Consider the following 13,665-nt stretch of genomic DNA (forward strand, 5'->3'; position numbering starts at 1 on the left):
TTTAATTGTATTAGGTCTTATTTTTAAAAGATTAAAAATAAGCATCAAAATGTACAGTAAAACATTTTCGTAATCTAAGCTCTAAAATTAATTTTAAAAAATTACGAAGAAACGATGAAAGAAAAATTAAAGATTGTTTAAATAGAACAATTACTCTTTTTTATATTTATTTAAACATCCATATACCTTGTAATGTTTTTATTTATTTCTTACGAAAATATTGGAGTTAAAATACTTTATAACATTTTAACTTTTCGTAACGCATTATAATTTAGATTAAAAACATTTAAAAATTTTTTAAATCTCCCTAACACAATAACTAATTTTGTTTAGTATTTCATTCTTCTTTCATGGAATATTTACCTATTTAATTTCACCTTCTACTTACATAACGTTTTATTTTTATTCGTACATCATGATTTTTACCTGTATAGTTTTTCCGTAAGTTTTCTTTTGGAAATTATTTTATTTTATTGTGTTACATGTAAATTAAAAAATCTGATGTGGACAACACATGACTTCCTTGTACGCCTGTTAAACTACATTTACACATTTTTTTTTTAAATGTAAAGTACATAGAATTTTATTTTATTAAAAACTTCTGATATTTTATTTTATTATTATTATTCATCGTACATCTTTTTTACAATGAGAGGTTAGTAATTATTAATAAATCAATATATTTAAATTTAAAAAAAAAGAGATGATGAAGTCGGTTTCGAACCGATGTGCTTTCTCCTAAGATCTAAATACTTAATTAACTAAATTTTATTTGGCTACAACTATGGAACCAATGAAAATAAGCACCACTTTTGATATATCGTTGAAGGCTTGTTACTATAATTAAAATAAAGTCCAAAACTCAAATTATTTTGGGTTTTTTGGACACTTTTGGTTCAGTCGATTGCAATCAAAAGGGGAGGTACACAACTAGATGTTACAACACTCCTAAATCTAAAATTTCAACATCCTAAGACTAATCTTTTTGAGTTATGCGAGATACATACGTACACGTATGTACAGACGTCAAGCCGAAACTAGTCAAAATGAATTCAGGAATGGTCAAAATGGATATTTCCGTTGAAATCTGAAAACCTAAATTTTTCGCGATCACAATATTTCCTTTACTTCTTACCAGGTACGAGTAAACGAAATCTTTTTTAGTTATTAAATGATTATAGGAAATCTGAAAAGAGATCCACGCCAATGCTCACTAGATAACTGAAGGATGAAAGCGGTGGTTTTTATTTTTATTTTTTAGTAGTAGGAGCTGAATATCGCAATGAAATACAGTTATTACTCGACCTTTCAGGTGATACCTTCATTCTGTTAGGACTGACTTTATAATGAGTATTAATACTCTCAGAGCAGGGAAGGACGAATGATGCAACGTAAAGTTCTTTCCGTGTAAATGATGATGCATTCTGTGTGTGATAAAAAAGACTGTAGAAAATTACTTTCCCCGTAATGGATAAAAATTAAAAATCGTAATTAGAATAATTAGGGTGATAGTAGTAGCTTGTTTCTTTTATTTATGAAAAACTGATTTCTGCTTAATTTAGTTCTGTTCTTTTTAAGCTTCAGAAACTTTTGTTTACTGAAGAAGTGAGGTGAGGAGGATCGATTTGTATTTTTCGATAGTCCGGTCGATGAACTACGGAGGTCATAACCGAGTAATATCCATTTTCAAAATTATTTGTTTTCCTTAATTACAAATTCTATAATTTTTTTTTCCGATGTAGTACAAATATGTAAAATTTTCATTATGTACTTTAAACAGTACCTATTCTATTGGTACTATTTAGCTCTAAAGAAGTAATTATCTTATTTAGAACTGTTGCGTAACTATTGATTGGCTCACTTCATGATTTTATTTTTGTATGGTTGTTGGTGTTTATGTATATCGGTTTTCGTACTAAAATGCCCACGTAACTGATTTCCACCTTCGTATAAGATACGTTTTATTTATTCTTTATTCGATATGTATATATTTCTTCTTATCGATGAATTATTTAATGCATTAGGCGCTAAGAAAAAAGAATAATTTATTTTTAAATGTTGTATTTTCTGACTGTTAATAAGTGTATTGAAGTTATGTGTATGAACATTATATTAATTTATAATTGAATTTATCATCTAAAAGTTACAATAATGATATTAAATTTTCAATTATTATAATAAGGCCTTAATAAACATATTTGTTTGTAAGGAAAAGATGAGCATAGGGGGCTGTATTAAAAATGAATTATTTATTTGTTAAATAAATAGAAATTTAGATTTAAAAAATGGTGAATGCTGGTATAAATAGTACAAAAATGTTAGTTTTTTTTTGTAGTGGGAAAATAAGTAGTTAGTAATGAGAAAAGGCACAGATTAAATATCCATTTTCCATTAGTATAACTGTAAGTGTATAATAAATTTTGCTTGTTTCTTTAATTATATTTACCACTATTTTTTTCCAGAACAAATAGGTCATGAATATGTTGAACTCAATACGTTTAAATAAAATCTAATAATTGACCTTTTGTTACATCCGTTTATTACTCTTTTTCTTATGATTATTTCACCATATAGGCTTGACGCTTTTGCATGAAAATATGAGATGGAAATTTTTTAGCGTATGAAAAATGCCATGCCTGATCGGGATTCAAATCCGGGACTCCCTGGTGAAAGTCCGAGACACTACCACTCCACCACTTTGATCTTCCTTTCTTTAAAGACGTGGAATAATTTTTAAAAATAAATAGTCAGTAACTATACAGCCTATTGTAATATAATTTAAAATTTAACTTATAAAAATTATAATTTTGTAGATTTTTATTCTTTATAATTAGCCGGCTATAAAGAAATGTAATTTTCTGTGAAATAAAAATATTGTGAAAAAGTTAGGACACTAATAAATTTATAAGCTGTCAATTATATCCAGAATTTTAGCCAATTAATTTTAACAAACAGCATCTTTAAACTCAGATGGTGGTAGAATTGGCAAAAATGGATTAAAAGTTCATTGGTCATAGATAACAAAATAAAATGATTGGTTTTTTATATTTGTTAAAAAGAGCTGGGAGGTTCTTTATATTATCATATAAACTTACAATCACTGTGTGGCCTATTCTAATGCGTTTATCGTGCGTTAGTTATCTAAACGTAGTTACTCAGACGGGTTGGCCATACGTTAAAAGATTGAAATAAGTTATATTCGTATGAGATAAGTTAAGAAAAATACTAGGTTAATAAATAAAATGTATTTATAGGAATATTTTCAAATGTCATTGTTATTTTTTTAAGTAAATATTTACTACATTGTGAATTTTTTAATAGTCTTCTAAAACAAAGTTTTGGCTTCATCGTTGATAAACGCCTACTATAACCCATTCACCAGCTTTACATGAATGTAATTCTTGTCAATCAAAGTTCTTCATTCCAGAAGCACATCAATGAGAGATTTGATTTCATCCTGAAAAGAACAAAAAGTGAATTACTGCAATTACATTTTTATACTATTTAAACAAATAACATTTTCTTGAAAATTTAAATATATGTTTTACCAAAATGAAATGTTTAGTATATTTACCATATATTTTTAATATTTAAATATTTATTATATTTACCATAACTATTTTCTAAAACAAATATCTCACAGGTACAGTGATTGAAGTAAACATATTAATACCTGATAATACGTTATATCGTTATATATGATTATCACATTTTATATTAATTTTAATTAAATTAAAAAATATATAATAATAATAACTCGTTGAATGTTAAATCTAATAGTTTATTGTACGTTATAGATGTTATATTTTATGTCGTATTTAATATTGAATTCTTTCGTCAAAACTTTTGAGAAATAAACTTATTAATTTACCTATCATAAGATTTTATTTTCTAAAGTATTCAAATTCTATTCTCCACTATCCTTTAAGGATGTCTGTTACTTATCCATATGCTAGCAATAATTTGTAAATTGTTTGATGCACTTTGTAGTTTACTCATTGTAGATTTACTATTTAAATATACTACGAGGAATTCTACTTTCAGAAAATAAGTTTACTTTTCGTAAAATTAGAATTAATAATATTAATATATTATATTATGTATTACGATAATATATTTATATATTATTAATTATATATTATTTATTAGAATTAGATTAATATTTTCTTTAATTTCTTTTTCAGATAAACCATCAACTGCCGGAAAAATGGATAATCCGAAAAATGCCTAATGGAAGGATATTGTTATTTAGGGGATGTTTTTGCTAGTAGTAGTATGCTCGTTCTTGCTTCTGAGTTGGGAGCCGGGAGTAATTGGACGTAATAAAGGAAGAAAACATGAAGAAACTTTCAATGGTCGACCATGTATGTATGAATTAGAAAGAAATTTTGATTTAGAAAAACAAAAACGTGATAGAAATACTGGCGAAATCAGAGCTGCTGTTATATTACCGAGTGATTACGAAAAATATGAGGTAACATTATCAAGAGTTATGCCTGTATTACTTTTAGCTGAAAGAGCCGTACATAAAATGAATATTCTCCCAGGACTTCATTTTAATTTTATGCCAAGTAATGGTCGTTGTGAAGCTGTTTACGCACAATATCGTGCTATCGAGGCGTACGCGAAAAGCAATGTACATGTTTTTTTTGGACCTACCTGCGAATACAGTGTTGGTAAGTTTATTCAGTGATATTTTCTTTATAATTAACTTTTAATTTACTCGTAACTAAATATATACATTACTTTTTTCTTTTCAAACATCCCCAAGGCAACTGGTCCCCGCTGGTTAGACATAACCCAGTCACCTCAGAGTATCGTGGCAGCAGCCTGCTCCACCTAGCTTAGCCCAACTGAGAGGCATCAACCAACCGGGGTCCCCCCTGAATCACAAGAACGCCCCAACTCCCTCTTCTGGGCAGCCAAGACGCCTCTCCTTAGGAGGGCTACCCGTCCCCGTTCCTATCCTTCCAGGATCCAGGCATGCATCGAGCATGCCCTTCCCATTACTCGCGCCCTCTCACACGGCGTGGGTACCCCATGCCATCATCAGAAGCTCCCCGACTCAGCCGCTCTTGCATGCGGGTGAGCCAGGCAAGGAGGCTGCCCCTATCTGGCCCTACACGTTGCCACGCTTCAGATATATATATATTTTTTTTTTTTTTATCTCAACGAACCTCGGCACCTTGAAGAAGGAAATACACAAAAGACATAATACAGCAAGCCAACACAAGAAAGTAAATCACGAAGAAGAAATTACAACACGAGACACAATACAAGAAGATCAAATACATAATACAAATTAGTGTATAGGTCATACCACATAGTACATAGTCGTAATAATCATAATAATAACACATCACAGTACAAATCGGCACTCATAGTAAACATAAATGGCAAAAGACACATGAAAAACTGCAAAAAACACATAATACAGCAAATAAACACAAGAAGATAAAAGAAAGTCACAGAAGGTACAGACCAGGAATAAAGAGTCCAGCGGCAAGCACATAATACAGCCACAAAACAGAAAAAAAACGATTACAAGAAGTCATCCTCCCCCTTCTGCTGATAAGTAATTATACATTATTTATTATCACCAAACTTAACCTAAATAAGACCCGTCAAACCTACTTTTTGGACAATAATTTTTATTCTTTATCTAACTATTTTAACAAGTAATATTATAAGATATCAGTAGAAAATAATTGTGAGATTTGTCTGCACAAAATACTTATAAAGGTGAGGTTAGGTTATTGTATGAGATTCGATAGTATAAGCTTTTACAGATCTTGAAATTCTTAGTTGATTCTGATTTCATTTGCTAAATAATTAAGAACTATTTTAATATTATTTCATCTTAACTTCGCCTTTCAACGACTTTTTCATTCTAAAAAATATAATCCAGCCGTTTCCGAATTCATTTAGATTTCTTTCAAACATAAATTAAAATTCGGTTAAGATGTTTAGAAATTTTATGAAATCCAAATTGATTCGGATGTACCTTGACACACCAGTTAGGTCTGAACTCTTCCCTTTAAAGTGTAAGTGAATCGTATATAGGTTTCAATTCAATCAGCTCAAATTAATTTGACATATAATCTTTCTGCTGATAGACCTCACATCTATGATAAAATTCGAATTCTCACATAATGGTCAACTGGGCTTTTACAGAAGGAGAGGTTCTAGGAACTGAATCATATTGAAATACAGTTGCAGAACAAATATAGCTTCCAATTAACGGAAACCAATTGTAGCACTATAAAATGGCGTAATGGAAAATAAGTAAAATTTCGTTATTAAGCATTTTGGAACCTCTTTGAAGAAGGTTGTTCAGTCGTAATTTATACGGTACCTAAGGGAAACCTTTATTACATGATTCAGTCAGATCAAACCCAAGTCCCTTCAGATCAGATTTTCAATTTTCTTTAATTGAATGGTGAAGCAATAAATAAAGGTGTTAAGGTAAACTGATCGTCAGTCAGTAAAATGTAGCGTAATTCATTTGATTTTTACCTCATGTCAAAGTTTTGGGTTACTTTTATTAATTGTGAGGAATATATCTGCTTTTGACCTGGGGTACTTAGACTAAGACGCATGTGAAAGAAAATATCTTAACCCATTAACAGCTATAAAGTTACTACATGATTACAAAAAAAAGTCACAAAATTAATAAAATTCTATAAAATAATTTTTGTAGATAATTCGAAAGAACTGTGTAGGGAAGATATGTAAGTAAATCAATAATTAACTAATAATCGTTCTCGAGATTTTATTTTTTTGATAAAACAAACTGATCCAGTTAAGCTTCAACAACTCTCATCTTGATTAAACTTCGTTGAAAAAAAAATTGCTTGTAAAACCACCAATTTCGATGCGTCTTTCAACTAATTAATTCCTTAAATAGAAATACGTTCTTAATAAAAATAAATAAGAGATAAATATTGAAAATTAAAAAACAAGACAGAAAAAAAAACATTGCTGAAAAATATTTCTCTTTAATATAGGATAATAAAAGAGCGTGCGGGTGACAATATAATTAAAAATTAAACATAATATATTTATATAGCCTATGACACTCCCCGTAAGGTAAGGATTCCAACGCTGGGTCATATATCTAATTCGGTTCGGCCGCTGCAACAGAACAAACCAACAAACATACATACATACCCTAAAAACATTACACTCCTTTTTGGACAGTCATGTATGTAATAATGGATTTTTTAAATTGTATCTACATATTGAGAAGTTGATACGTTACCTTAAAAGAAATTAATTTAAAAATTTAGTCATATACACGTATCTACTTATTATGTAAAACTCCAACGTTTTATACCACATTAACATATTTTTTATTAATATATTCAAGAAAATTATTTAACTTACTAATACAAATTAGTATTATACTTGATAGATATTTTTTTCGTTCTTATGTAACGTATTATTTCTTCAATTAATAAGGGATATTGCGAAATAGTTTTATCTTATTTTTACGTAACATTTGTTAATAAAAGTTTTTACTTAAGTATTTTCATATTTAAATGATTAAATAGAGTAGGAAAAATAACTCTTAAATTAATCTATTCTTTCTTTTAAAATCGTTAATCAAATCATGTATAAGTTGTTACCAGGTGTTTTTACCTTCTCTTCCACACATAAATTTACCTCAGAATTAAAGAAAAAATTTTTAAATTATATTTCTCATCTTTGATAAGATAATTCCAGTTTCAGGGACGACTATTGTTTGATTACGTTGGGAAACTGTGTTTTAATATAAAATGATATTTTCGATACGTTAACTGGAGTAGTAATAGACACGAAATTATTGTTATTAAGTTCATATTTTATTAGCATCCACCCGCGCTATATCCACCCAACTTTATCCGTGCTAGATACAAATAGAAGTTCAAAAATTTTAATTATTTTTAGAACTTATTTGTGGGTTATTGCTGTCAGAGTTTTCACTATGCACAACTTATCGGATAAAATATATTAATCCGGATGAACAAGAACTTTTCAGTTGTTAAATATGTAAAATGGCGTCATTCCCTTTAATTTTATTATCAAATTAATCTTTCTTTTTGTACATTAAGATAATAATACAAATTGGTCTTTTTATAAACAATGGCATTGAATTTAGTATATCCATAATAACTGTCTGAAGAAGTGGATATTGAAATAGAGAAAGATATTAAATTTACTAAGAGAAGTTTTACGTTATGTGTTAATGAAATATTTGAGAATTTTGGCAAACTTTCCAGGAGTCATAAGAAAGCTACAGTTAAAATTTCGGAATGACTGGTTTTGTAGTTTTGAAGATTATCGGAACAAACGAAAAAGACGCCCTTTTTTAAAGTAATGAAATATTAGTTAATTGTATACGATTATATATATTAGAATCGCAAGTACAAGGTGCCATAAAGTATTTAATTTTTTCATAATTCAAAAGATATGAACAATTTCGTTTATTGTTTATTAAATAGTTTTTTTAATAAAATAATAAAGAAAATACTTTATTTTTTCGTAAAATATTTTATTTTTATTAAAAGTGTGATGTGGACACCCCACCTTCCCTGTTCGCCTATTGGATAACATACACATTTTTTGCTGCACTTCATTTAAACTTATTTCATTTGAAACTGAGATACGATTCTCCAATTCTTTAATAAAGAATTCTTTAATACAATTCTTTAATACACAATTGCATTGTGGTGGACACCACATTGCCTCGTATTATCTTGTGGCGTCCGTATCAGCATTTTATATTGGTTTATAAATTAATTTTGTTTTACGTCGTTCAAGTAGTTATGTGGTGTAAGTGAGAAAGTGTCGGATCCGTAACCATGGACACATCGGTTCAAATCCGACTTCATATATATATATATATTTAGATTTAAATATATTGATTTATTAATAATTATTAGAATCTGAAAAATATTTGAATTAAAATGAAAAGTAGATGAAATTTTATTTCACTAATAACTTCCGATTTTTTTCATATTTTGATTTACTGTTATTATTGAATTATTATTTTTTGTAAAATATTTTTTGCGATCAGGTTAATAATTATTAATAAATCAATATATTTAAATTAAAAAAAACAAAACTAAAAAGAAAATATATGTGTACTAAATCGGATTCGAACCGATGTGCCTCCCCCTTGTAAAGATCCAAATATTTCATAAATTAAAATTTTATTTGGCTATAACCCTGGCACCAATGAAAATAAGTACCACTTATTATAAATCGTTGAAAATCTCTCAATTAGGGCTTATTACTTCAGTCAAAAAATCCCAAAATCCGATTTTTTTGGATTTTGGGCTTTTTTGAACACTTTTGGTTCAGTCGATTGCAATCAAAAGGTGCACAACTAGATGATTTAACAGTCCTAAATCTAAAATTTCATTTTTGAAATCATTTTTGGCTAATCATTTTTGAGTTATGTTATACATACGTACGTACAGACGTCACGCCGAAACTAGTCAAAATGGATTCAGGGATGATCCGTTAAAATATGAAAACCGAAATTTTTCACGATCACATTACTTCCTTTATTTCGTACAACGAGGTAAAATCGTTTGTAGTATATTATAAGTATTACTTTAAATTATTAATTTAAATGAAAGCAATCAAACGGTTTTACTAAAACTCTGCCACCTTCTCCTGAAGATGGCAGAATAGCCGAAATTGCTTGCGGGAAACGAATAATATATTGGTAAGCAGTTATATTACTTATAGTATTTTGTATATAGTTTAGCATGCCACTTCCGTTCGTATGTTTAAACCGAATTTGTTTGCAAGGTTTTGACAATCTACTTTTCACTGAACGAGTGATAAAAAGTTGCTATAGATCGTTTAAGAGCTAAAGTAAAAGAAACCATGATAATTAATTTCCTTGTCAGATAGTATTATAAGTTATTTATTAGAGATTACTTTCTCTCTGAAAAAGGTTTTTTGAAAAGAATTTAATTCATTATATCATAAAATAAATAAGTAAATAATTCTGTTTTGTTGTAAAAGAACGGGCATCAACAGCTATGGTCATTAGCCCGGTGGTAATTAGTAGTGTTTGAAAAGATGCAATGCCTGACCGGGATTCGAACCCCGGATCACCACATGAAATGCCTAGACGCTGCCTACTCAGACGTTGAGGTTTGGTATTAATTGTTTTTGTCTTCAGTCATTTGACTGGTTTGATGCAGCTCTCCAAGATTCCCTATCTAGTGCTAGTCGTTTCATTTCAGTATACCCTCTACATCCTACATCCCTAACAATTTGTTTTACATATTCCAAACGTGGCCTGCCTACACAATTTTTTCCTTCTACCTGTCCTTCCAATATTAAAGCGACTATTCCAGGATGCCTTAGTATGTGGCCTATAAGTCTGTCTCTTCTTTTAACTATATTTTTCCAAATGCTTCATTCTTCATCTATTTGCCGCAATACCTCTTCATTTGTCACTTTATCCACTCATCTGATTTTTAACATTCTCCTATAGCACCACATTTCAAAAGCTTCTAATCTTTTCTTCTCAGATACTCCGATTGTGCAAGTTTCACTTCCATATAAAGCGACACTCCAAACATACACTTTCAAAAATCTTTTCCTGACATTTAAATTAATCTTTGATGTAAACAAATTATATTTCTTACTGAAGGCTCGTTTAGCTTGTGCTATTCGGCATTTTATATCGGACCTGCTTCGTCCATCTTTAGTAATTCTACCTCCCAAATAACAAAATTCTTCTACCTCCATAATCTTTTCTCCTCCTATTTTCACATTCAGTGGTCCATCTTTGTTATTTCTACTACATTTCATTACTTTTGTTTTGTTCTTGTTTATTTTCATGCGATAGTTCTTACGTAGGACTTCATCTATGCCGTTCATTGTTTCTTCTAAATCCTTTTTACTCTCGGCTAGAATTACTATAGCATCAGCAAATCGTAGCATCTTTAACTTTTTACCTTGTACTGTTACTCCGAATCTAAATTGTTCTTTAACATCATTAAGTGCTAGATCCATGTAAAGATTAAAAAGTACCGGAGCCAGGGAACACCTTTGTCGGACTCCCTTTCTTATTACGGCTTCTTTCTTATGCTCTTCAATTGTTACTGTTGCTGTTTGGTTCCTGTACATGTTAGCAATTGTTCTTCTATCTCTGTATTTGAACCCTAATTTTTTTTAAATGCTGAACATTTTATTCCAGTCTACGTTATCGAATGCCTTTTCTAGATCTATAAACGCCAAGTATGTCGGTTTGTTTTTCTTTAATCTTCCTTCTACTATTAATCTGAGGCCTAAAATTGCTTCCCTTGTCCCTATACTTTTCCTGAAACCAAATTGGTCTTCTCCTAACACTTCCTCCACTCTCCTCTCAATTCTTCTGTATAGAATTAGTTAAGATTTTTGATGCATGACTAGTTAAACTAATTGTTCTGTATTCTTCACATTTATCTGCCCCTGCTTTCTTTGGTATCATGACTATAACACTTTTTTTGAAGTCTGACGAAAATTCCCCTTTTTCATAAATATTACACACCAGTTTGTATAATCTATCAATCGCTTCCTCACCTGCACTGCGCAGTAATTCTACAGGTATTCCGTCTATTCCAGGAGCCTTTCTACCATTTAAATCTTTTAATGCTCTCTTAAATTCAGATCTCAGTATTGTTTCTCCCATTTCATCCTCCTCAACTTCCTCTTCTTCCTCTATAACACCATTTTCTAATTCATTTCCTCCATATAACTCTTCAATATATTCCACCCATCTATCGACTTTACCTTTCGTATTATATATTGGTGTACCATCTTTGTTTAACACATTATTAGATTTTAATTTATGTACCCCAAAATTTTCCTTAACTTTCCTGTATGCTCCGTCTATTTTACCAATGTTCATTTCTTTTTCTACTTCTGAACACTTTTCTTTAATCCACTCTTCTTTCACCAGTTTGCACTTCCTGTTTATAGCATTTCTTAATTTCCTATAGTTCCTTTTACTTTCTTCATCACTAGCATTCTTATATTTTCTACGTTCATCCATCAGCTGCAATATATCGTCTGAAACCCAAGGTTTTCTACCGGTTCTCTTTATTCCGCCTAAGTTTGCTTCTGCTGATTTAATAATTTCCTTTTTAACATTCTCCCATTCTTCTTCTACATTTTCTACCTTATCTATTTTACTCAGACCTCTTGCGATGTCCTCCTCAAAAATCTTCTTTACCTCCTCTTCCTCAAGCTTCTCTAAATTCCACCGATTCATCTGACACCTTTTCTTCAGGTTTTTAAACCCCAATCTACATTTCATTATCACCAAATTATGGTCGCTATCAATGTCTGCTCCAGGGTAAGTTTTGCAGTCAACGAGTTGATTTCTAAATCTTTGCTTAACCATGATATAATGTATCTGATACCTTGCAGTATCGCCTGGCTTTTTCCAAGTGTATATTCTTCTATTATGATTTTTAAATTGGGTGTTGGCAATTACTAAATTATACTTCGTGCAAAACTCTATAAGTCGGTCCTCTCTTTCATTCCTTTTTCCCAGCCCGTATTCACCCACTATATTTCCTTCCTTGCCTTTTCCAATGCTTGCATTCCAATCTCCAACTATTATTAAATTTTCATCTCCTTTTACGTGTTTAATTGCTTCATCAATCTCTTCGTATTCACACTCTACCTCATCATCATCATGGGCGCTTGTAGGCATATCGACGTTAACAATCGTTGTCGGTTTAGGTTTAGATTTTATCCTTATTACAATGATTCTATCGCTATGTGTTTTGAAATACTCTACTCTTTTCCCTATCTTCTTGTTCATTATGAAACCTACTCCTGCCTGCCCATTATTTGAAGCTGAGTTAATTACTCTAAAATCAATTGACCAAAAGTCGCCTTCCTCTTCCCACCGAACCTCACTAATTCCTACTACATCCACATTTATCCTATCCATTTCCCTTTTTAAATTTTCTAGCCTACCAACCTATTTTAAGCTTCTAACATTCCACGCTCCGACACGTAAAATGTTATTTTTTAATTTTCTGGTGACCCCTTCCTTAGTAGTCCCCACCCGGAGATCCGAACGGGGGACTAGTTTACCTCCGGAATATTTTACCAAGGAAGGGGCCTCCATCATTGCTATATGAAAATGCAGAGAGCCACATTTTCTTGGAAAAAAGCAGCTGTAGTTTTCCATTGCTTTCAGCTGCGCAGTACTCAGAGGACTGAGTGATGTTGATATGGCCGTTTAAGTCATTCTGACTCACGTCCCTAACAACTACTGAAAGAGCTGCTGCCCTCTTTCAGGAATCATTCCTTAGTCTGGCTCTCAACAGGTACCTCTCCGATATTGTTGCATCTTCGGTTCAGCTACTCTGTATCCCTGAGCACTCAAGCCCCCTCACCAACGGCAAGGTCTCATGATTCATAGAGGAGGTTGGTATTAATAATATTATTAAATTCAATAAGTCGTTTAAATTATATTTTTATGAAAAATCCTTTTTTTAAATTAATTACTATTATTATTATTATTATATGAAATAAAACAGACAAAATACTTTTATTAAGTATGTGTATTTTACAAGAGTATCAATTTGATTACCTAGTTTATACTGTGTTACTCATTTTATATTTGTGGTGTTGTAATATGAGTTAGTTACTTATTAC

The 13,665-nt window shown here is 30.6% G+C and overlaps 1 protein-coding gene across 1 annotated transcript in view; it reads left to right on the top strand.

Annotated features, from left to right (window-relative positions):
* The window catches only part of LOC142325698 (atrial natriuretic peptide receptor 3), a 405,515-nt gene that overhangs the window by 268,130 nt on the left and 123,720 nt on the right, over positions 1–13,665 (top strand). Inside the window, exon 2 of the mRNA XM_075367727.1 lies at positions 4,185–4,676. Coding sequence (XP_075223842.1) covers positions 4,256–4,676 — 421 coding nt within the window. The 5' untranslated portion in view covers positions 4,185–4,255. The remainder of the gene's footprint in view (positions 1–4,184; positions 4,677–13,665) is intronic.

The sequence above is a fragment of the Lycorma delicatula genome, chromosome 5, assembly GCF_047948215.1.
Source record: "Lycorma delicatula isolate Av1 chromosome 5, ASM4794821v1, whole genome shotgun sequence".
Taxonomy (NCBI): domain Eukaryota; kingdom Metazoa; phylum Arthropoda; class Insecta; order Hemiptera; family Fulgoridae; genus Lycorma; species Lycorma delicatula.